Source organism: Ciconia boyciana, chromosome 7 (assembly GCF_034638445.1).
Source record: "Ciconia boyciana chromosome 7, ASM3463844v1, whole genome shotgun sequence".
Taxonomy (NCBI): domain Eukaryota; kingdom Metazoa; phylum Chordata; class Aves; order Ciconiiformes; family Ciconiidae; genus Ciconia; species Ciconia boyciana.
Genome location: NC_132940.1, coordinates 46,791,471 through 46,817,426, shown reverse-complemented (window position 1 = coordinate 46,817,426; position 25,956 = coordinate 46,791,471). Strand labels below are relative to the sequence as shown.

General features: G+C 46.8%; 1 protein-coding gene across 1 annotated transcript in view; it reads right to left on the bottom strand.

The window, feature by feature from the left end:
• Positions 1–25,694, bottom strand: part of SGPP2 (sphingosine-1-phosphate phosphatase 2) — a 37,985-nt gene extending 12,291 nt beyond the window's left edge. The window contains exons 1-2 of the mRNA XM_072868610.1: positions 25,482–25,694; positions 10,207–10,365 (exon numbers count right to left, since the gene is read on the bottom strand). Of these exons, the coding sequence (XP_072724711.1) occupies positions 10,207–10,365; positions 25,482–25,694 (372 nt within the window). The remainder of the gene's footprint in view (positions 1–10,206; positions 10,366–25,481) is intronic.
• Between the last annotated feature and the right edge of the window lie 262 nt (positions 25,695–25,956).

Sequence of the window (25,956 nt, the reverse complement as noted above, 5' to 3'; positions counted from 1 at the left end):
CATCAGCCGAACTGGCAGCCTTCCCCGAGAAGGTGAAAGATGACAAGTGCACCATTGCTAAAAGCCACCCAGCAAAGGTGTTGCTCTGGTTCGCCTGCCTCCCCATACGCTGCTCACAAGCAGCGGGACAAACACAGGACTGCCCAGGCCCCACGCGGGCTCTCCAGCTCGCAGCACAGCACAGCAAGCAGCCCAGAGCTCCTGCCAGATCTGCCTGTGGTGGGCAGAGGGGTGCCCTCCCCGGGGAGACAGCCCCGCAGCACGGAGCGGGGCAGGCAGAGCACCAGCTGGGACCTGCGCATCCCTCCCCAGCCCAGCCCAGAGCATCAGCCAGTCCTGCCAGGGACCATCACTCAGCTGGCGACTGAGGGCAGTACCCCTGTGAGTGTACCAGGCACAAACTCCCAGAGCTCAGCCACAAATAGCAAAAAAAAAAAAAGTAGGAGGCCACTGCCGATGCAGTCACTACATGACAAGCGTTTTGCAGAAACACACTTACAGCATTCTATTTCATGGCAGGATATATCTGAATTGCACTCTATTGCAGCTCTCATCTTCTGAGGGTGGTAGATATCTGCCTTGGTTAACTGGCATATCCTCTCTTAAGCCACTTTTCATTATTTCCTGATCTTATTTCTCTGTCATTTTGGATTTACACTCTAACAGTCCCAGGAAAGAAAGCAAGCAGCCTGAAAGTTTTGGCCTGTTATGAGCTTTTTTCAACCTAGCAGATGAGAAAACCCCTGTAATAAACATTGTGAGCCATAAGCATTGAAGCACTAGAAAGGAGAGGGAGATGGAGAGATGAGCATGGGGTACAGGCTAAAGATGAACACAGAGCTAAGCCTCACCTACACTTGACTTGAATTACCTATTTGTGCAATGCCAAAAATCTTTGATGGCCCTGGAATAAATTTAGCATGGGCAGAAATTACCCCAAGTCCAGACCAGCAAGTAACTTGGGACTGCTTAAGTCCACAGGACTGGGTAATTTTGCTGTGACTTCCAGCCTAGCTTAGGTAAGCCAAAAAGCACATTCGCGACAGCTTCAGACAGACAGGGGAGGGTAGGTTAAGGCTTGACCCAGGAGCTTGTCACCTTGTAGCAACAAGTTTATGCATTTCAAAGGCTAAAGCAGGGTGATGCCTCAAGCCTGCAGTGCTGGGCTTCACGCAGCTCCCCTTTCTTCACACAGGCTGGGAAGATTTAGGGAGGAAGGAGGAGCTAGACTCAAACCATATTCACCTAAGATTTAAATAAAACCCATTCCAAAAGTCTTTATGAGCTCATGGACTTTTCCACCCGATGGGTCTCCAGGGCCAAAGCTGAATGTTAGAGAGAAGAGGGAACAGGCCCTTAAACACTGAGTGACCAGACACCATTTCCTGTCTTGTAGGCATGGCAAAGAAAAGAAATCTTGAAGCAAATAATTTCTTCATGCTTTATTGTTTTGTTTGCTTCTTTCCTACTTTGCTGACTTTTTTTGCCTACCTAGCGTGCTATATTACAGCTCTCAATGCTGCTATTCTGTGTTTATTTCTAGCACAGGCTCTCTTCCACTCCATCTGAGTGACACAGATAAACTGAATTTTCTGCAGTTCTGGTGGAAAACAGTTTGCAGACATCTTCAGCATAAATAACTTTAATTTGCACATTAATAAGTACCTCTGTCTCTGCATGGGGAATTTGTCTGAACCTGGAGACTTTTCCATTACTGAAGCCACAAAGTCAAAGCCGTGATGGATTGTGTAGGACACAATTAGCTGGAGCAGATAACTACACAGAAATGCACGGGAATTTAGTTGGGATTTCACAGAAGTTGATGGGATGGGCATGGCTAATTCCCTTTACTGTGAAAGCTGACGGCAGCAACTCTAACTACCATGTACCCCAGACTGTTCAAATTTTCCAAATGAAACTTAACCGTTTCACATCCAACTTACAAAGATGTGTTGGCAAATGAGGGGGGCTGCTCAGGCTGGCAGGGAGAGAAGGGAGCTGGAGTTCAAGGATGGGAAAGGGAAAAGCACCACAGGTCAGCACCGCAGCCTTCCCGGGTCACTGGACACCCACAAGCGGGGCCCAAACCTGGGCAGAAGCAAAGTGATGCCCTGGGGCATCAGACAGGTCTGTACAGGGAGCCCTCACTCCCAGACCCTCACCAGTTTCCCACGGGAGTGCCCTGTTAGGGGAGGCAAAGGGACTCTGCTCTGCCTCTGTATTTGCAAGTCCTACAAGCTACGATTGTGACAAATGCCACGATGCAAGTCCTTACTAAAGAAATTATGGCAAAAGCAAGGGGGACCATGGCACGGGAGCAGAGGTGTGGTGGAGGGGTCACTAGCAACAACCATGCCCACGTATAACGCAGGGAAATGTCGCCTTCCCTTCTGTATTGAGGTGCGCACGCACACACACACACATAAGGAAGAGTTGCTCACATACTGCTGCCACGGTGGGGACCCTCAGGAAGTTATGTCAGCTCCTTCATATTTGTAACATCACTTGACAGTGACACAGCAGCACCAGCTGGAGATGTAGGAAATAAAACGCATCCTCCCAGCCCCTTCTTCCAAAGCCACATGTGCACAGCCCATGGCTGCGGGGCTGTGGCTGCCGCTCCTCCCTGCCCCGGGAGCTCCCTGGCTGTGTGCTGCTCTGCTGTGGGCTGCACAGCTCCTGCGGCCCCTGCCACTGCTCTGTCCCACTGAAACACAAACTGGGCGCTTCATTTATGCAGCTGAACCCATGAGCTGCATTCACAGGCAGAGGAGAGCCCAGGGCGAGGCGAGGCAGGCTTTTCCTCCTGAGGGCTCCTACCCTGCACTGCAAGGGAGTATATTACCCATGTCTTGTTCTGCTCCGCGGTGAAGCAGTAAGCAGCCTGGCTTACTGAGCCACGCTTGAAATCTAGGGTAGGGCTACCCTAATCGGTTCAGAGTTGAACCAGCCTCTGCTGTTTCTGCACCGCCAGGTGCTACCGCATCAGCTCGGCACGCTGCGGGTGTGCTGGGAATGCAATGCGGCACAGGCTGCACCGAAGCTGCCGTCCCTCCCGAGGGTCCCGCATTTATAACTGCGCAGGCTGAACATGTGGGCCAAGGCAGCAAAGCCTGATACATGGGGGCATTTTTCTAACCCCAAGCCCACACCACCATTATTCGGTTTGGGATTTTCTGAATTTCCAGTGCTACGCAGATGACTTTGAAGCCTTCAGAATGAAATCCTTACAAAAAATGCAAGAAGCATTTAAAAATTACTTGGGTAAAGACTTCTCACTTGTACACACTTGTTCCCCTCTCAAAGGGTTTTTCTGTAGTGCTGTAAGGAACTTAAAAACAAGACTTTCCTCAAACTTTGCTGCCGACCATACTGCTGGGGCGGCCTGGGCTGTGTGAGGGGAACAGCAATCCTTCAGAGCCAATGCATCAGGTGAAGGAAAGGCAAAGCTTTATTGTCATTATGGCTCAACAGTATTACATCTCACTACACAAGTGTAATTAGCAATTACTAGCAGCACAACAGCCTTTTTCTGAGGTTTCCTCTGACTTGGCTCTGAGTCATATATATGGTTCATCTCCAAAAATACATCCTCACCCAGGGCTTTGTATTGGGGTAAACAAGAGGAATCTATCTTTGTGTTTTAACAGATCTTGCTTTAGCGAACAATGACATATCAAACTTGATGCATTGGCATCCACATAGGTCCAGGTGCCAATGCATTTGTCCCAACATCTGTGGGGGTTCCCTCTGGGGTGAGGGGCTGTTCCCCTCCCTGTGGGCATCAGAGTCCCATAGAGTGACATGGCTCCTCGACATCCGCATAACTCCAGTATTGCTTCAGTAATTTCAGAAGTGGGTTTGCTCACCTGCAGGTGTTGCCTGGCATTTTCAATGGTTCTCCCTCACTACTCTTGCAATCGCTGTGGGCAGCACTTTCATGGCAGGAAGCAAGAGAGCTGCACATATTTACCACCACAGTGCAGACATGTATGAAGGCACCTAAATAAACACAGCCGAGCCAGCTCCATATGCAGAGGCATGGGACTGGTGCCTCAAGGCACAATTTCCCCTTTGGAACATTTACATGGCAGCTGCCCAGACCCTGAATCTGGCAGGTTTTAGGAAACAGGCCCAGTGCTGCAGGTGTGCTGCGTGTGGCACGTCCTCTTCATGCACCAGTCATCCCTCCTCTGCCACAACCTCCGCACAGGGACGGACCCATGCAACTGTCCCACAGGCGTGAGAAGGTCGGGAGGAGCAATTCTTCTTGCACTCTGTAATATTTCAGCTAACAAAAGTGAACCAGAACATATTTATTTTCAACTTCTGATTTTGCAGCTCTCCCATCTGCGCTATTGATCAATTAAAAGAACAAGATTAAATTCTAGAGAAGATGTGGGGTCAAATAGCACTGGCAACTTCTTCCCTGAGACTCATGCTGTGGCAGCCTGACTTCGAATCTGCTGTTTTGGCTCCAAAACAAGAAACTCTATAACCTGGTTCTAGAAACCCTGCCCTGCAATAGTATTTGTCATCTTCCCAGAAAGGAAATTTACAGTTTGAAAGTGATGTTGCTTTTGTTTTTATCATCATCTCTGTGTGCTGATAGGAGTGACAGAACACATCAGGAACATTGGAAAGAGGGGGAAAAAAAATAAGGATGCACTATTAATAAACTGGCATTTGCAGGAGATTAGTCAAGCAGCAGCAAAGGCTGTATCCTGAAAGTGCCAGCTATCTTCTGTGGTTGTCAAGACAGGTGTAATTTTGATTCACCATACGGAAATTAAACCAAGCATCCAGTCTGCACTGTTCACAGCTTCTATTCGCAGCATCCCCCAACTAAGGCTTAAGTGAACAGATAACGCTGCAACAGATAATAGCTGTGACTGTGCCCCTCGAACATCACTTGGTTCACAGTGAAAGAGGAGCAGAGTGAGGAAGAGTATGTTCTTCTGGAGTTGCTCCTGCTATCCCCAGTCAATGCCAAGAACTAAGGTTTGGCTTCAGGGAAATAACCATGGAAGTCACTGGGCAGCACTGCTGGCCTTTTGCCCTGGTGGCAGCCCAGGTGGATAAAGCCCCGCAGAACCGCAGGCACCCCCAGGCTGGGGGGCCCGAAGCCACCCTCTGATCGCATCCTGCTCTCCATCCCCTCCCCGAGCCACTTGGCATCTCTGCATGTGGACAGCATCCAACAGCGACCGCGAGGCTGGGCACCTCCTTGAGGCACACGCACCTTACGGGAGAGGGTGGCTGGCTAGGGGAGCTCGAGGACCTGCCACCTCCAGTGTGGTTATTCATTTTCCAGAAAACACGGCAGTCTTGTGCTAGCTGCGCAAGAACTTTGCACGACATTTGTCAAGGATTTGGTCAGGTGCAACGGGACGTTCAAGTTTGCATTGAGCCGGTGGGATGCTCAAACACTTACTCAAGTTGTCCCGGCCATGAGGTGAGCAGCACATCCAGGAGGCAGGTCTCCAGCCCACCACACGCAGTGCCGCTCAGCAGCGAGCGGCAGCGCAGCATGGATGTCACGGCAAGGGGCAGCAGGGGACAGGAGGAGGGAAGAGACAGCACAGGCAGCTCCTTAAAAAAAATCATACATAGGAGGGAGGACTTTGTCTCTCTCAAGTCAGACTTCAGAAAAACAAAACCAGAACAAGACGATCAAGAGAGCCTTGTGCCTCCAGAAGTATAACTGACCAACGTCCTAGGATGTTCACTCTGTCTTTAAAAGAAGGCTTCAGACAAAAATTATAAGATAGCTATCTTGTGAGGGGTCTAAATAAGAGAAATTTGGGCACAGTCTCCTGGTAGCAGGAAAAACTACTGTCATATTGATCTGGTTTATCATCTAACACTTAAAACTGAGAAACTGTTACACTTTGTAGTTCTAGTGAAATACAAAAGGTTTCAGATTTAAACTTCACCTTAAATTATTCTGACTGAAATTTAGCAGTCTTGAAGTGACATCAGATATGCAGTGTCTTAATTCAGCGTCTCAGTTATGAAAGCTTCACTGGCACTTTTTCTTCAAGGGTAGAGTACAGCTACCAGCACGTACAAAATTCGCTCTCAATAAACACTTTATCATCTTGCACATGGCATTTTCTTTTATGGACCATTTATTTTTGTATTCCAACATTTTGTAGTTACTTACATGCCTGCATACAGTCTTACATGTTCTTATGCAGTGTAATATATGGCGCTTTAAAGAGTTTGACTTTCCAATGACTACGTTTATCAGCTGTTCCAAGCTTGTTTTGACGAAATGTTGCAGAAGCACAAAAAATAACAAACACACAAGAATCACTAAACCCAGAGTTTGCTGCAAAGTGCATTTTCTAAGCAGCATCCAGGGATTCAATTGCTGCACATAATGATTGTGGGTAAATTCCTGCTGGTTATTAAACTCCAGTTACTCTGAGAGCCAGAGTTCAGGGCTCATCATTCCCGAGTAACTAAATGCTGACAGCCTTTGGAAAACTGTTCCTCTGAAAAGCAAGACGGGAAACTAAATTGCTACGGATTCAGACCCAGGACCTTCTCAGACCTGCCCGTGCTGCACCCAGCACCGCCTAGACCCCAGCTGGGGGAGCCCGGAGGGACAGACGCAGCCCGGCGGGTGCCCGCCTGGTACCGTCAGCCACCCAAAATCTGCCTTCCTTCGGAGATGCCGCCTTCACCTGAGCCAGCAGCTCATCGTTGTCAAACGCCGACAGCTTCCACACCTGCCCCAACAAAGTCCACGCTGGCCAGCTCTTATTTATATTGTACAAATTAAAGTTTTTTAGGCTTAAAAGAGGTGTGGGTACATTTTACATCCACACACCCTGAAAAAAATAACAAAGAAAATTTCCAAGCATCCTGAATGGCAAGTAGAAACTGTTAACTACTTTTTTCCAGGCTGAAGTTCCACACCAAAATAAAGCTTTCAACCCTGAAGGGGTGCAGAGATTTAAAAAAACAAACTGAACTTTCACCTCTCGAGTCGAGATGTGCGGTAAATTTAAAGTACATTTAGGGGCTGGTTCATGTGAAGTTCTTTTGCATCTCTGCACTTCCTGGCTGAAGTAGCGAGTCACAGGCATCGCAGCCTCGTCTGTGCAGATTCAAGAGTGTTTACTTCAAAGAGCTGAAGAAGGGAAGCGAAGACACCAGGGTACCTTTGGCACTGACCCAGCATCTTGATTGGAGGTTTCAGGCGGTTATGTCACTTGGCTATCCGTAAAGGGAAAGGGAAAGCCTACATATATGCTGTGAATCTCCAGAGGAAAGGCACCATGGAAGCACAACGTGCTGCTTTAAGCTCCCAAAGCACCTGGATGTGGCCGCAGCCAGTGTTTCCCAGAGCTGTCCAGCTAAACAAAAAGCCACGCGCAGCCAGTTTTGGGGACCCAGGAGTGGAGAAGACATCCCTGGGCACCAAGCCCACTCCTCTGCTGCTGCTGAAATAACCTCTCTTTGTAATTTTTCTTACTGCCCTCTGCCCTTCTAGAGCTATTTCACAACCTTTGGCTTCAACTTAGCTTATTTACAACTGTCTTATGCATATTTCTCCTCATCACTGTACTTTTATTTTAAGAAGCTCCCTCCTTCCCCTGGTGTTTACAGCCAGCCCCATTCTCTCTCCGACTTCATTTTGTTAGGGACTTAGCTAAGCTTTCAGTCTCTCCTCAGAAAATAGCCTGTTCCCTAATCATCCCTGGCCCTGCTCCAGTTCGAATTTATCTCTCTCAAATGTGGGGGACTGGCTCTGCATAAACTACGCCAGATAAGATGGCAGGAAGGCCTTGTAAACAGCATTAATACTGCTTTAATTTTTAAGGGAAGAAACTCCCCCGATTCATGCTGGGACCCCGACTGTCATTTCCAACATTTCCACACCATTTCCCCAATAGCACAAAAGGAAGTACCACACAGTACCACCTTTCTGTTTCTCCACTGCCCAAGGGTAAGCCCACTTCTCCCACACGGTGGTCTAACCCCCTTCGTCACGACCATCCCTGCCGACCGTGTTTTACCAACGTATGTTCCCAACGTACCCGTGTGCTTGGCACCAGGCTCACAAAAAGGTCATTGCTGGTCCACCGTCTCTCTCCCTCCTGAAGAGCTTCACTAACAACCTCTCCTCATACCAAACAGTGTTGAAAGGGAACTACTACTACCTCCTTATGGATCTCCATTCGATACCAACTCCTTTCCCCAGCTGCACAAGAGCCTTCTGCAGACTGTGCCTGGGTGCTGCACTTGCCCCTTAGTGCTCTTCCCGGCCTTCTACCGGCAGCTGTTGTCAGAGACTACCAGGCTACCTAGATTTTCACTTTTATCTAACATGGCTGTTCTCAGCCCCACATCGTCATCCATGCAGAAACAGAAGCGTTTCTTTAAAACTCTGAATTGCAGATAGCCTGCAGATCTGCACTCCTGCTCACCAGGGTGTCGCCAGGCAGGCGTCCTGCCAGTGCTATCGCCAAAAACCTTCCAGTACATTAAAAGCACAGCTTTGCTACATTGAACACCTTGGCATCTCCCATGCCGCTAAGCTGATTTTGCTGTTGCATACGTGACCAAGGTGTCTAAGACAGACCGACACCACTTACAGCACCGTGAGTGCTGATTCCTGTTCACAGCCTGCTCACCAGCAAATAAGCCACCCAGCTGAGCTTGCCATAACATTAACACATAGCCTGCACAGACATTTTTAGCCATTTCACAATTACATATAATTAAAATGTTTTAAACTACAGATTGTCACAAGCCTGTGTATTTAAAACAGCTCCTCCTTTTCAGTATAAAATGCAACTCCAGAACTCCCTAATTTGAAGAATAATATTAATAATCATAATATCACATGCTTGAATACTCTAATTAAACCAGCCTAGATCTGACCAGTACTCAGATGGACTCCTTGCAAGGTGAAGGCAAGGCAAGTCTGCAGAAGGGCATGTGAGGAGCTCTAGAGAGTCATGTTTTGAGCAATATGCAAACCCAGAAGGCAGTGACTACCAATTATCATCTTCTGTGGCACGTTTCCAGAAGCAGTAGGTGTACTCCTGGCCAAAACCCAACTCTAATTATACAGTGTCCACCTACTCCTAAGTTTCATCTGCAAGTTATTTTTCATGTTCTCTTTATAAAATGTATTGACTAGGGTTACTGGCACAGAACAACTGATGCCTTCTGTCCAAGACCGGGTGCGTTTGAAGTGTAGGACCCAATTCAGATTGTTTTTATTATTTCCCATCATATTATTTGGACAAAAGACAGAATATTATTAACCGGAATTGACTAAATCAAGGAGAAGCTTCACTGTAAAGAAACAAAGCTAGATATCACATCCAAGTTTTTACCAAGCTTCCATTTCTTAAATCAACGTAGATTGACAGCTAAACCTCCAGGGTCTGCCATCTGCCACAGATGCTTCCTACCTCCCTTCTTTGTTCTAAAACGGTCTTATTTGGGCAGCAAAGATCTGATCGATACCAAGATGAGCAATGGCAGCGACAAAATAACAGCCATTCCCACACTGAAGTGCCTGGTTATCTACTGGTTTTCAGTGCCAGAATGGAAATACATTATTCTGGATACCCCAAACCACATTTGTGAAGGCTGAAGCAATGCTGAAGCCAGTTAATTTGAGAACGCTCTGGTGTTAACAAAAATCAATGCTTTTAAGTCTTAGCCTTCAACAGAGAATCTGATTTACTTTTTTTCCCCTCAAGTGACTGCAGAAGCACCCTGTTTATTCCGCTGCAGCCTGCAATCCCCTTCCTATTAGATTCATACTCATTCAACTGAGCCAGAACTATACGAACAGGTTATGCAGAAGAAATTGGAGTAAGAGAAAGATTTCCTAAGATGATAAAGGAGGATCCTTAAAATACCATGATACATTGGGAAGGAAGCATTTTCCCAACTGTTCTGGGCAAACTCTATCAAAAACAGCTCAGTTATTGGGCTGAAAAAAATAAGTCAGTGCAAGACATAGGGAAATGAACAGACACCCTGCGTCAGCTAACGCCTCGTGCCTCAGTGCTCTCAGCATCACAATGCCTCTGCTTCATGAATGCACGAGTTACACATATAAATAATGTGGGGGGGGGGTTGTTTGAAGGGTTATTCTTACTCTCAAATATTAATTTGCTACAGTTAGAGAATTAACAAGTACATGTTTAAGTCAGTCACAGAAATACTTACAGACCAAATAATTATCATCCTTCTAGACACAGAGTGATCTATGTTCCAGTAGGTAAATGGAAGGAAAGTGATATAAAAAATCTCTTCACCCAAAGCAGCCGAGAACTTGAACAAGTAGTAGTAGAAGTAGTTCTTCACAATATACTTCTGCACGCAACCCTGGAAATGAGAGGATTTTAGAAAGTTTTAGCGAATTAGCAAATTAATCAAACATTTCAGATATTTTAACTGTTACAGTTCCCAGCCCTTAAACCAAATACTTTGTTGGAACAAGTGTCAAGAAATGAATTTCAATTTTTATAATAAAATGAAGACTACAGTGATAGCTCAATTACATTTCCTGCAGATCAGAAATCTGTTCAAACTAACTAAGGGTAGCAGTCACAACGACAAAGATTTTCAAGAGATCGGATCAGTCTTTCCTCCAGGGAAATCAAGTATATTTAAGAAAGGGTACCGATGCATTAACTTTGAAGTTTCTACATCTGTAGATAAACAGAGGCACCATTGCTTTTGCCGGAAATGTGTTTTGAGATGAAAAAAGTAAACTGCAGTTACTGAACCATTTAATTTTAAATTTGCCTCATTATAGCAGGCAAAGATTACCCTGCTAGTCCCTGAAATTTGCCGTCGGGTGCCACTGGTAACAGCATCCCCTGCACTGCCCTCAACACCGGGCTCTTCCGTGCGCTTCCGACCCCGCGTTCCCCCACAGCAGGATGCTCATCCCATCGCCCCGCGCTGAAATACTGGGGCTGTAAGCTACAGCCCTTACATGTGAGTCGGCTCAGTAATCGCAGCAGCAGGAGCTGATCCAGGGGAAACAAGGCTGTGTGCGGGCAGAGCGAAGAGCTGCCCCTGTCACCACCAAATTTTCGCTCCAATATCTTTAAGTAACAACAACCAGGTGTTTCTTGAAACATTACCAGCAGATATATTGCAAACTGTATCAGGTGACACTGTTTAGGACTTTATTCATTTTATTAAGCTACAGGTTTCACTGTCCTCTGGACTTGGCAGCTGGATGATTTCATTAGATGCACCCCACCTAACATACTCATTTTCTCTCTTCTCAAAGGCTGCACCCAGCCTGGCAGAGCTGGGAAGCCACACAACAGCGTATATTAAGGCCATGACTTTGGTCACTTGGGGCAAGGTTTGCTGTGCTGCCATTTGGGACTAGTACACCACTAAGAAGCCTCCCACCCTGTTAGCAGGAGCAATATGCAAGTGAATCCCATTTTATATAAACACCTGTACACTTCAGAAAAAAGGAGATATATATGAAGAGGATTTTTGATTTGGGGGCAGGAGCAAGGGAGGCAATCTTGTCTCTCTCCATCTCCCCAAAAAGAAAAAAATAAAATATGGAAGTTGGTGTGTAAATATGAGATGAAAGAACTTCCTAAAGATGAGAGCTGAGAAGGGATCATGAAGGCTTCAGTACAGACACACTAAGTTGAGATATAGCTTGGACATAAGCTCCTAAAACTCTAAGAGAACAAACTATTATGCTTGGACTTGACTGTGTAACTAATCTACCAGAGAGAAATCCTCATCCTACGTGCCAGCGAGAAAATGTAAAAATCATCTAAGGAGTCTACACATGCAACTGTGACTCATTGTAAAAGCCATTAGAAGTTCCAGTCCCTTAATCTGCTTTCAATATGGAGATGAGGCAAACCGCATGAAGACAACAAAAGCAAGATGGAAAGAAGTTGCATCCATTCACCTATCACAGAAAAAACCCAACAACTTATTTAAATTGATTTTTGCATCAATAAACAGAAAAGATGAGTCAACGCTTTTGAAACACTGAGGTCACAGGAGTGTTCCCCCATGTATTAGTAATAGAGGTCACAGATGAGTTACTGGCATCCCTCTAAGATAATTCAGCAGTATGCTATGGCTGGCCAAATGACAGAGCAATCAGTCTAAGTGTCTCAAGTCTCATAGGCCACTTAGAAAGCACCCCCAATGCAATTAGCAATTCTGATGCTTCTGTCTGAGATCCTGAAACCATATTTGGCCATACTTACATTGCCCCAAAGAAAGCTCTCTTCTGGCATCGCTAATTCCTCAATTAAGCATCAGTCTCCAATGTATTAGGAATTACACGCTCGTGTGCTTTAGATCAGAGATCACCAGACATATCCCTAAGGTCACTCTTTTATACTTGGACTCGTGGGACGAGGGATAAAATTTTAAGTCCAGTAATCTGCTTTGTGGGGAAAAAAAATAATTTTTCAGGTTCTAAAAGAAATCTGGAGTTAAAAAATATTTCCAGGCAGAAGGCAGGGCCAAGTCTTTCCACGTGATTTTTAAAACCTTTCTTTTTCTTTTTTCCTTTCTTTTTCTATCAAAAATCACTCCCCACTTGTCTGGTTGTTTTTTTAACACCTTTTTTTTTTTTTAAACACTACATCAGCAGTTGTGGACAGCCCAACACGTGAGGCGGGGGACAAAGATCACGCCTGTGACACACGATGGTAACAGCCACATGTTAGGCATGCAAGGTATCACAGAATCACTCCGCTTCATTTAGGTAGTGTCTGGTAATAAAAAAATGCAATGTTTTCATTCATTGTGATCCTAAAGCATTTTAAGTACAGAAAGTCCAGTTCATGCACCTTTGCACCCTGGCCCATGAGACATCTACGTTCGGTTGCAGCAATTGGCTCACATTTACTATTTATATCCATTATTTCTAGAGAAAGCAAAGACTACTGTGCTTTGTGAAGTGCCTTCCTTTTTGATTCTCATTCTAACCCCAGTGCAGGAAAAAAACATTACAATTATTTGTGTGAATGTTTAGCATCTTCTAATACTTTCAGAAGTTTATTCAATCTCTACTTTTAAAGAACTCTGATCTGTAGACTTGTTTATATTTAATGTACTGAAGTGACCTGATGCCTCCCACCACTTCTGAAGCACTTTCAGTGAGTCAGCCTCTCCATCCATCTCCATTACTATTCGGTCTGGATCAGAGGAGTTTTAATGGGCAGTAATAAAGGCTGTAGAGAAAGTCAGAATCGTAAGAACATTTCAGAAGCAAGGTGTAATAAGCCACGACATTCGCAGACACAGAAGACAGGTAATTTCACACAAATGACCTTTCTCATCAACTATAAAATATCTATTTTGAAAAAACTTAACTGGTCAAATTACAAGAGAGTTACACATTCATGTGAGTCTCTAAATTAAATACTCACCTGAAGTATTGGCACAGAAAATGGCTATTGGAGGTCATCCTAATTTTGCAGTCTCTGCACACTGGTCATGGGTGGGTCGCCCACAGCAGGTGCTGCCCCATGCACACTTGGGGGTCCAAGTGCAGCCCCTACACTGCTGCAACACCCACCCAACCTCCCACGGAGCATGGGAGCATCCCCAAAGCCTCCCTGCTGAGCCATAGTGACAGGGCCAGCAGAGAAAACCACCACCATGGTGACTCTCGGGAGACACTAACACAATGACACAGTATAGCCGTGTGCTGGTTTTGGCTGGGATAGAGTTCATTTTCTTTATAGTAGCTAGTATGGGGCTATGTTTTGGATTTGTGCTGGAAACAGTGTTGATAACACAGGGATGTTTTAGGTCCTGCTGAGCAGTGCTTACACAGAGCCAAGGCCTTTTCTGCTCCTCACCCCACCCCACCAGCGAGGAGGCTGGGGGTGCACAAGAAGTTGGGAGGGGACACGGCTGGGACAGCTGACCCCAACTGACCAAAGGGCTATTCCATACCATATGGCGTCATGCTCAGCATATAAAGCTGGGGGAAGAAGGAGGAAGGAGGGGACGTTCAGAGTGATGGCGTTTGTCTTCCCAAGTAACCGTTACGCATGATGGAGCCCTGCTTTCCTGGAGATGGCTGAACACCTGCCTGCCCATGGGAAGGAGTGAATGAATTCCTTGTTTTGCTCTGCTTGCATGCGCGGCTTTTGCTTTACCTATTAAACTGTCTTTATCTCAACCCACGAGTTTTCTCACTCTTACTCTTCTGATTCTCCCCCCCATCCCACCGGGAGGGGTGAGCAAGCGGCTGTGTGGGACTTAGTTGCAGCTGGGGTTAAACCATGACAAGCAGGGATCCATAATTTTAGACAGTACATACATAAGGAATATTTAGCCTTTATAGCTGAAGTAAAGGAACAGCAGCTGAACCACTAATGTAATGGATTTAAAACCTATTTTTAGGCAGAGGTATACCCCCCACAAGACAAAAAAAAAAGCTATGTAAAGATACCACTCCTTCCAATAGCTGTAGGATCTCTCTCATCAAAACACTAAAAAAGCACTGGCTTTCCCTGCCCTGTCTCTAGAGACAAGCTTTGCAGCATCAGACACCTAAGGCTCAGAGCCTGACCCAGAGATACCATTAACCAATGTTTTGTGCTCAGCTCTCAATTGCTTTGGATCTTTCAGAAGATGTGCATGTTTAATTAAAGTTCTTGAAGTCCCTGGCTTCCCTTCCCTTGCAGAAGATCAGGAATTTCCCTCCCAAAACCCCTAGTTAATGCATTGTGATACTTCTCACTTAAGGGATTTTTTTTCTTATGCTGCAAAAGGGCACAAAATTGAGAGAAGCCACCAAAGACCAGGCACAAGAATAAAAGGCCAAAAATTCCCATCTAGATGCTGCTGTACACAGAGACAAGAGAAATCAGACAATTCAGTCCCACAGTGCAGTACAGTGTGGAGTATAACTGGTGGGAAAAAAACCTTCTGTATTGCAGTATTCCGTATAAGCAGTCAGTTTTATGCCACTTCTATGTTTATTAACTGTACCGAGTTAATAAAACAACCTATGACATCACAACCAAAAATTAGGTATCGGTGATCAGATTTTGGAAAATAAAAAAAGCAAAAACCATTATATCAAAGGCTTCAGCTCTTCCATCCATCTGCACAGCTAAGTGCCAAACAATTTCAGAGTTTTCTGAAGATCCAACACGCAGCTGAGAGCGGCCAGTAACATCTCCAGCACCTATGCATTCACCCCTCCTGGGAGCAACAAGGCTAGAAACTCACCGCTCCAAGGTGAAAGAACAGGGTGGCCAGGAAAAAGGGGCTGTGCCCCAGTGGGAGATCCTGCTGTGGCCGTGAGCCCCTCGCAGGGAGGGGTCGGGGGCACAGGACCGCTGGTGAGGGAGGAGGCAGCAAAGGAGGGATACAGGCACACAGAAGAAATTGCAGAGATGTCAGAAAGACAGCAGAAGGGAAGGCAGTAGCACACAGAGCCTACAAACGCACGTAAGGAGCCCCAAGGCCTGAAAAGCTTACCTAACCAAGCTCATATATATGCACAGCTTCCTGCTCTGTTCAAGCACTTTTAATCAGGTAATTATTTTCTTCCCCAACCCCCGCAGCCCCCTCCAGAATGTGATGCAGCCAGTTAACAAGAGGTGCTCAGGTTTATATAGCATCCTTGTTGCTGGAGAGACAGCTAGAGATAACTGAAACCTGAGAAGTGTGGGGATAGAGACAAACAGAAATCACGAGAAAACCCTCCTTCAACACTATAAATTTCCGACCAGCTCTGCTATTACCAGAAGGGGCTTGTCGACTGCTACACACATATGCAACGTCCAACTCGCAGCTGTTGCACATGCATTTATAGTGGCATGCACTAATGGCATAATGATTAGGGACATGGCCTTGAATCACCATTCGATGCAGAAGCAAGCCAATCCCTGCATGAGAAGTAACAATGCGCGAGCTTCAAGCCAGACAACCGTAACGCTTTCAGTAGTCTCAGGCACAGAACAAGCAGGGAGTCTAAAAATTGGGCGGACTTCTGGTAGCATTTCAGTAGTTTCTTAATTCATTCAAAGCACCAAAAAAGGCCATTAGGTAAAGCTCTCAGCAAGGTACTTCAGCAGAGCAGTGCCACACGGCCAGCAGCACTAGGGACGGCTGGAAGCTGTTAGGCTGAAATGGACCAGGCTTTGCAGGACCAAAGGCCGAGACCAGTCACGCAGGAAACAGGAAAGGTGTGTCCAGGACTCCCACCAGCGCTGCCATGCTGGGCACAATGCTCGCCCAATCGATGTCGCACCATTCATCACATCGTACATCAGTGCATCTTCATCCAAAGTTTCCCCTCCAGTCTGTAAAGGATGGTCAGCTGAGACAGATACACATACCTGCACGATCAACACACACTCAGCACACTGCAGCTGGGAGCAGTCCAGGACATAGTTAAGACACCTCAGTTTATCCCTGAAGATTTCATCTTTTTAATCTTCAGATTATTTTCCCTTCAACTCTGGTTAGTACTCAGGAGGTAGACTGAATTATAGGTTACCTTTCTTTACATTGCTCTTGAAGTTAGCCCTCCTTCCTTCTGTTGAAAGAACACAGGTAGATGTAACAATCTGCCAAGCCATTTAAATATAAAGTGGAATAAAATAAGACTAGAGTTGACAGAACACTTGCTTAGGCAATTAATAGGAAGAATCAATGAAAGAAAAAATTGATTATGTCATCTTCCTAAAAGAAAGCCTTCTTAATTAAAAAAAGAAAAAAGAAAACCCTGTAAGTCTTTCAGAGACATAAGGGAATGGCTGCTAATGAGACAGAGTGCTTGTGAAGGACTATGCCTGCAGTCAGCTGGAAGGACAGCCTCGTGTTTCCTGAAAGTCAGCCTAACCAATGTCTAGTCCAGCTTGTCCACCAAGGACGGATGGTTTACACTCCCATCACTCGACAGAAGTTTGTCTAACCTGTCCTTACTGACGCCAATGGTGGAGGCTCCACTGCTTGCTCCAGGCGATCCCCATGTGCTTTGCTCTCCCTGACACCTAGCCTGAAACTTTCTCACTGAAATTTAAACCTATGACTATTTTCTTATCTACCGGAGACAAGAAACAAATTGTTTCCTTCCTCTGCAAGGCTGACACAGGAGAAGCTCATTACAAGTGTTCAAAAAAGGACGTAACTGTCCTCTCTTCCACTGCTTACTTCCTGGTACTTACTTCCAGGTACCAGTACCTGGTACTTCTTACAGAAGATATTTAGCATTTTCCAGACACAGCACTTAACATGCCTGCCCTGAATTACAGTGCCCAAAGATCAGACATGACACAGTAATGCTGAAGGAACAGTCCTGCACAGTTTCATTCATTTTACAAGCTGTTTTCAGAATAGCATGCCACCACTGAACCATGCTCAACGTGTGATCTCCTCTAATAATTTTTTTCTCCATGAAAGCACTACCAAGACTCTTGTTTCCCATTCTGTAGTTGAGTATTTATTACATCTGCTTGTTCAATAGGTATCTGCACCTATTGAATAAAGTCAGTTTTCAACTATACCTTCAACGTGATGAGACCATTTGATTTCTGTGTTCTTGTTCTCCAGCCTACTGGCAGCTCCTCCTAAATTCATCTCACAGGCAGCATGCCTCTCACTTCCACGTGGCTATGAAACCTGTTCTGAACAGCCTCTGAACTCACCGCTTTCCATCAAAGGGTGTTGTTCATGGCACTCAAACTTGCACGCCGTTCAACTTCATATGTTCCTTTCTTAGCAGATGCCTGGAGAGTTGACATCCATGATTCCTACCAGCACATATGCTTTGAAGCTTGTGCTAGTTGCTAATAAAAAGGCAAGATCATCTGATCTTCTCCACACAGTAGTCTCATGGTATCAGAATGATGTTTCAGCCCTTTTCTTCCAATATCATTCAGAGAAACCCAGAGAGGTCTACCTTCCACCATGGTCTTCAGACTTGTGAGCAAACACCTATACACACATCCCTGACACAAAGGGTAATGCCTTTGTGTTTATTTCCTTGCACGCTCCTTATAGAAGGCTGTCCCTCTCACGACTGTTCCAGTTGCCCAAGTAACTCCTCAGACATCCAGTTCTTACACTTTTGTTTTTCATCACTGATGAGTGTCAACAGCAGTTTCCTGCCAAGAAAGCCACACAACACTGGCATAAGTAGGGTTGCGTGCGTCTACTTCTTGATGAGCACTGTAAAGGCAGCTCACTTCCTTCATCCTCTCAGCAAGTGACCAGCCCTGCTTTGCCAGCCAGAGGTTAGGCAGGTTGGACACAGCTGTTTCAGGTGCCCCTGACAAAAGTGGTGGGAGAGCTTCCCATGCGCTTCAGCATTCTCCTGCATTCCAGGAAGAACTGGCTGATTTGTGCAATAAAGAAGTAACAGGGCAAGAGAGAGGCAAGAGAGGGAAGAGCAGAAGGAAAATGCTTCCTTCCTCCCTGATTTACAGTGGAAGAACAGGTTTGTTTAATTGCATTTTAATTCGTGAGAATTAGATTGCAATTTTGTGAGGTGCACCACAGAGTCTACACCTGAAAGTGTCTGAGGAAGTCATTTCAAGGGTTAGGTAGCTGCAATGTCTGTGGACAGAGGGGGGAAAAGTTATTGACTAGTTAGAAATTCAAATATTAATATCAAGAAAAAAATATTAAATAGTTAGAAAATTGAGTTAATAACCAGAGAAAGTAAATTACAGAGGGCTCAGAAGGATGGGGATTCCTGTTTCGAAATGGAGATCAAAAAAATCCCTCTGAAACTCAACCGTATTTCATATCTTGAAAGGTTGAGTGTTACTAAAAGCGTTTTTGGATAGAAGAAGGATGCGTCACACAACAACAGTTTTCAAACTGCACAGCATTAGACAGCCACCCTGCCCACACACCAGCTCCCTGTGAGCACCACCACCTCTTATTTTTGACTTCCTGCCAAAACACATGAGTCAGAGCGTTACTAGGACTTGCATGGCTGCTAGATACCCAGGCTGCTCTCCAGAGATATGGAGAAAGAAGAGTGGGAAGCCCCCCAGTTTGTTTTTACCCCAGCATGCCTGGGTTTGGGGACCTCCCAGCTGATGGCAGCCTAACCCAACAGAAGCATACAGGAATGGCCAAATGACCAAGGACTTCAATATTATGTTTCTTTCCAGAGCAAAAAGCTTGTTCTTGTGTTAAGTTTTCTGGATTCAGAAATTAACTATAGCCTGGAAATTTGACACCATAGATTAGTCATGTATTTCTACCCAGCAGCATCCTAAACCCAGTCAGTCTGCTCCTGCACAAAGATCGTTTCCGTGGTAAAGGTCTATTTTGAGAGGCATGGAGCAGCAAGGCTTCGGGAAGATAAATGGGTAGAGTAACACCATACCATTTTCAGACAACTAAATTGTTTTTTTTTTTAATCTGTTATAATCAAGCAACAGCACAGGGAGAAGTGACTGTTTCCCCAGCAGATAGTTCCAGGATTCAAGTCAAAGAGCAGTTTTCTAAGGTAGTGCCGAATAAGGCTTCAGGTTAACTATCATTGCAAATATGCCAGTCCCGGGTAGATGTGCTCCTGGAAGGCAGAGACCACTGTAAACAGGAAAGGACATGGTGTTTGAATTGCAGCAGCGACTGTAGAGCGGCATGCTGGAGGACACCTCAGCAGCCAGGCCCTGGGGACGAGAGCTGTAGATAAGATGTTCCTAATTCACTTGCTCTCTCATTATTAGTTGCAATTAGTGCAGGCCATGCCAGTCAGCTGTTTCCGATGGGGAAGCACACAAGGAGACCACTGTCTGACCCGATGTCACCAACAAGCTCTGTTCAAGCAGACGGCCAGGATCTCTCACGCCGCTAAACAAGTGACTCTGTGCATGAAGCCCCCTTGGCACCCCACCAGCCTCCATGTGCCAGCACTGCTTGGCACATGCTTGCAAGGTTTAACACTTCAATCTGTGCCAGTTCACTATTCACCCTGGCACTTCACAGGCAGGGGTGACAGTGGCATCACAGCCACCCTGCCGTACATACCCCCTTCTCCTCCCTAGACCCCTCTTACAGTGTTTTGCTTATTCTGTCCTCTGCTTTGTGTCATATATCCTGGTCCACGGGCCTTCTATTTGTCAGATAACAGGTTCCTCGCTGCTAATGCCTCTGAGCCCTTTCCCATGCAAACATTCGATCTTTGTGGCACGACTGAGGTGTCTGACACTTCTCCTGGAAAATACAGTATCTCAACTTTCTCCTTTTGCACAGAGAAATGTCAATAGGGAACACTGAAGGCAATACACCTAATTAAACTGGCTAGCAAAAGTAAGCAGTTATAATTATGTCAAGTTGATCTAGCTGCAAAGAAGATAACAATGACCTGGTCTGCTGTTACAGAATGACCACACAGCTTTGCGCATACCAGAACTGGCAGGGAACTCTATTAGCAGTAGTTTGCAACAGCCAGTTGTCTTCAAAAGGAAGGACTAAACATACTATTTTTTTTTTTACATCTAGTAAAAAATATTCACAAATATAGTAATAAAATAAAATAGTAATAAATTAACAATGCGGCCCTATATTAAAGCATTCACTTACCTCTAAATCTAGACCAATAACAGTTTACCTTGGAAAAATAAGTTACAGGTGCTAACTATACTGAACTGATATGAAGCCCTATAGAGCAGGAGCTTGAATAGCCATTTTAAATAAAAATCTCATGGTTTAGACAACACTACCTGTACATTCTAGACCTTGGATTTACTTGCCATAGCAGCCAATAGTCACCTTCCATTGCCCAGACAACCCATAAGTATTCCCTGCAGAGCATACACACGAGGTAAAGTAAAGGAACTGGCTGTCCAAAGGAACTTTCCAGGAAGAACAGATTTTCTCTGGCTCCTCACGCATTAAACCTACCCCTGTTCTCCAGAGACCCAAAGGAGAAACATGACAGCAGATGAGCTTTTATTCTTCTGGTTGATATCTGAACTAATGGCCCAAGACATTCAGCAGATTTATAAAACAGTAAGTGGCTCACCTCCAAGTACTGGAATTAATCCTAGGATCCTGACAGCTCCTCACTACGAGGTCCAGCAGCCTCCAAAAAGATGACTCAGGCTGGGAGCCGGGAAGTGCCGAGTCACAAAGCACCTAATCATCGGTGTAAGGACTCAGGCTCCCGGCGCAGCCCCTCGCATGCCCCCTGCACCGCCACCCACCTCGCCAAGCAGCAGCTTCCTCAGCAGCAGGCACCCACAGCCACACAGGATACCTATTACAGTCAGTGAGTGAAGTTTCACAAACCTTTATTAGCATCAGATGTTTCTGCAGCAAGATCTAGAAGATGACTAGACACTGGTAACAAACAGCACGGGCCTAGCTTTGCTGCCTGTTCTCTAGAGGGGACACTGGTCTTCTTGCTGAGGAGCAGCAAACCCAGCACTAACAGATCTACACAGGGTTGCCACACACTACTTGAATCTTGGATGTGACTGTACTGTCATCTTCCAAAGGACCATCACTCATAGGGCTGGCCAAAACCATCCGATGAAACCGTCTCGTTCATACAGACTAACAACATCCCTTACCAGCTGCTTTCCATGGGAACCTTACAACAAAAATCGGACACAGGCAAGCTCCCTCATCCGCCACACCAGGTAGGGGAGAGCTGAACACAAAGTACCAGAGCAGTGGGAGCGATGCTGAGGAACGTGAGCCTTGTGCTCAGCCCATCGAAATAAGAAACTGGATCTCATGTTTCTCCAGCTGCAGCTCCAAACTGAGGAACTTCCAAAAGTTCAGCTACATTCTCTAGCAGGACAAAGCGCTAGGACTTGAGGCAGAAATGCCTTGCTGCCAGCTCTCCTAGTGGTGCTCGTGGGCTTTTCTCACAAAGCTTTGTCTCACCTGCTGAACCTACCTCAGCTACTGTCAGCTTACTGCTGCATGGAAAGGGAAACAACGTGAAACCAAGTAAGCCAGTAATATGATTTTTAAAAGAAAAGCAAGATTCTGAGGCTGATGCAAAAATCTATTGCAAGGGAACACCACAGAAGAGAGACTTTCACTCAAGCTCTAGAGCAAGTCTACTTCAAGTTACCAGATATCCCATCACAGCAAAAGCAGTGCTGTCATCTATGTCTTGCCAGTAATGCACTACATTTTTGGGGACTGCAATACATCTGAGATGGATGTGCAGTTTTTACCTACCTTTTCCATTTCTGTTACCATCACCTTGCTGTTATCCTGCTTATTATAGCCTCCTCACCTAAGGCACGAGCAAGAACTATACAATCACTAAACGCGATCGGGCAGTTTGTGAACACTGCACCAGTTCAGAGCAGTTCTGACAGTTAAGGTATAACTACAGAGTAAATACGAACTGTACTCTTTCAAAGGCAGAAAGACAGATCTCAAGAGATGATAAAGTATCTGGGAAAAGGAAGAGTGGAGAAAAAACAAACAAATCTCTACAGAGAACTTTGAATAAGAGATTTTTTTTTCTTTGTTCCCTTTAATTCAGGCTGTCAATTTCAGGAGCAAAAGTCAATCAGGAGGTTACAGATAAGCAGAGCTCTACTTTTTAAATATATGTAACATTTATTTGGCCACTCACTAAAACACTGGACAAGTCTTTAGAAACTCAGTATTTTTAAGTGTGCAACCCAAGGACTTCAGAGCATCAGGAAAAGATCTCTTCCAAGCAGTTTCAGAAAGAATTTCCCTGTGAAACAAATTAATATTCAAAAGGAGTGCAGAAAACAAAGAAATATTAGCTAGAGACAGGATAATTACAAGAAGTTACTGTCTTGTCTTCCATAGTAATAAAGCCCAACAGTTCCTTCACTAAAAGCTCATGTGCTCAATATTAAGTCCAAGCCAGGGCATAAATCCAGCTAGCATGTTGGACTAGCACCATTTTGTATCATCCTCAGATACCTGAGTTTTCACTTGAAGTATTAAAAAGTGTTTCTAACTGATCTGGTAACCAAGAGAACATCAAGAACATGGGCTAAGCAACTGATTCAATATTTAAGAAACACATGCAGCCCTTGCTGTCACACCTAAGCATTTAATTCCTTGTCCCATCATCTCAGGGCAGCTCCTGTTGGGTAGACGGGACTGAATCACAAAGATTCAGAAATACAGCCACTCATTGCGCTACTGACCACTGTAATGAGGCCTTGCTGAGTTGTTTTTTTTTAAAAAAAAAAACCCCACACGTAATCTGCAGGTTATACATAAAAGATGACACTGATGCATCACAAGTAGCGCTGCTGGCAACAAATGCATGCAGGTAATTAAAGGCCTCCTTCTCCCAGATCATGAGCTATCCTGCCTCATTACCCTCCTGAGGGATCCCCCCTTCCCTCCATGCAGTATGGCATCCATCCCTACCAGGTATGTCCATCCCCTCCCAAACCACCACCAGCTGGTAGCCCTCAGCTCCCTTTCCCCAGAGTCCCTCCAGCTGGGCCACCTTGGCACACGATCCAGCCCACATCAGATGCAGGGGCCGGAGACCTGGCCCAGAAGAAAGGGGAATGTCCTAGGGAGATGGAGCTGTGGCAGCCCCAGCATCTGGCCAACCATTCACGTCATCTTCACTCAAGCACTCAGTTACATACTCTGTTTTCACAGGTATAACCTACTGATCATTCAAGAACTTACATAGGAAAATCTGAAAGCTTAAGACTACTGCATTGTGACAGTAAAGACAAAGGAGTATAACCTCATAGAAACCTTCTGTCCTGATAATACAGACTTTGAAAGCCCCAAGCTTCAGAAAGGGATGCTCAAGCTGAGCACAGAGCCATCCAAGGTCACCAGGAGCGAGATGCAGGGGCAGTGCTTAAGCACCTTTCTGCAAATGCCTGCAGCCAAGAGCAAGAAAACACCACTGTCCATAGAGAGTTTACGGCCAAAGACTTTGCTACGTGTATTAGACTCCTCCACTTCTTCGCAGATACATCAGGGCAACCCCAGTTCATTTAGCAAGAGCAGTACGGTTTTTGGCATAAGGAAGATCCAAATTCACTTTCTGCTTCTCCTGGCAGGTTGCAGAAGAATCCTCTTTATATAAATGGATTTTCACAGAGCAGAGAGAGTCTATCTTTATAATTCTAGCACTTCATTGAAACATTGGTCAAGCCATTACTCCCGTCTCCATTTTCTTTGAATTTGAACCCAACTTTCACATGCTTCAGAAGTGAGTGTCCAAATTATGTGGAAACAAACTCTTCTGTGTTTATCTCCAGGTCTCATGAAGTCTTACCCAGGACATATTCACCCTTCAGTAAAGGTAGTTGTTTCTTATTTTGTGAAACCCAAAACAATTGCTCCAGGTGAAATGAATGGCTCCGTTCGTGGAACATTAACTTGGATAAGATTTTAGTATCAATACTGTTACGTTAGTCATGTCACTGTTCAAAAGCAAGTAGTGAAAAGAAATCTTTTAGTGAATTATCTGCATAATTTACTAAAAATAGTTTACTGTAGAGTTCAGAAGTGAACAGGCTGAAGGACTACCCCAATTTTCGTGTCTTCTAATTGAGAAAGAGTCAAACGGCAGCTGATGAAGAATTTTAGATGCTTGAAATGGGAAACCAAGCACTAGATGTAGAAGAGGGAAGGGTAAAATAGTATGAGAGGGGAAGAGCGGTAGAGTTGCGGCGTTCACAGCTGGCCCACGTTTACTTTGCGGGTAGAGTTTGGAAGACCATTATCACACCACCTTTCCAAAAGGCGCCACAAAGCCATCTGCTAATGAATTAAAGTCATTACAGTAAGAGAAAAAGCAGGTCATCCAACCTGTACACATCGGTTGCGTCATGCCCTTCCCTGTTCCCTTCAGATACGCAAGTGAATTACAGACCGTGCCAGAAAACGCCGAGACCTGCTTGGCCCGAGGGAAGCGCAGGGAGTGCAGCCCATCTCCATCACAGCCCCCGCCGCAATAATCAGAAACGAGCTAGCACAGGCCTGGGCAGCAGCGAGGGCACGGCTACGGCAGAGCCCCTCGCCCGTGCCGAGCCCCATCCCATGCGAGAGCAGCAAGAAGCCGTGGGTCAGCGAAGCACCACGATGGGTGCAGCCCCGGACGGAGAGAGATCCACGCGAAACGGAACTGCGCTCCCAGCCGCTGCCCACGGGAAAACGTGCATCCCGGGGCGAGGCCGCGCTGCTGCAGAGCTCCTCCGGGCCCCGCTGCAGGCAGACCCCGCTCACACCCATTACCTCATGTCGAGGGCGCCAGCGATGGGCCGTAAGCGGAGAACCCCAGAAACGGCTCCCCGGCGGGGCCGAGCTGATGCCAGGCTGCGGCCCCGCGCAGCGCTCCCCGGCACCGGCGCGCCCTCGCAGCCCGGCCCCCCCATCACCCCTCCTCCCGGCCCCTCGCCCGGGCAGGCGGCGGGATGGGGGGCGTGGGGGGACCCCGGGGAGCCCCGGGGCGTACGGCCGCGGGGGGCGGCTCTGCTGAGTCACGGCCGGGCCCGGCCGCCCCCCGCGGCACTCACCTGCGGGCCGCGGCCGCTCCGCAGCCCGTTGCGGGGGCCGCGGCCGGCGGCTGCCGAGCGGCGCTGCGCGCCCGCGCCGTTGCAGGCGCCGCAGTCCCGGGCCCCCTCCGCGGGGTCGCCGCCGCCCTCCTCGCCGGCGGGGAAGAGCCCGCAGCAGCGCTGGAAACGCGCCACGGGCTGGGAGCTGCGCAGGGTGCCCAGCAGGCAGGCCATGCTGCCGGCAGCCTCCGCGCTCCGCGCCGCGCCGCGCAGCCCCAACCCGCGCAGGGCCCCGGCGGCCGCCGGGCCGCGGGCAGGTGCGTCCCGCCCCGCCCCGCCCGCCAGGTGCGCCCCGCCCCGCCCCGCCCGCCAGGTGCGCCCGCCCTCGCCCCCGCCCCCGCCCGGGCGCTCTCCGCCCCGCCCCGCCCCGCCCGCACAGGTGCGGCGCCCCGCCCCGGAGCGCCCCCTGCCGGCCGGGCCGTGCTCCCCTCCCCCG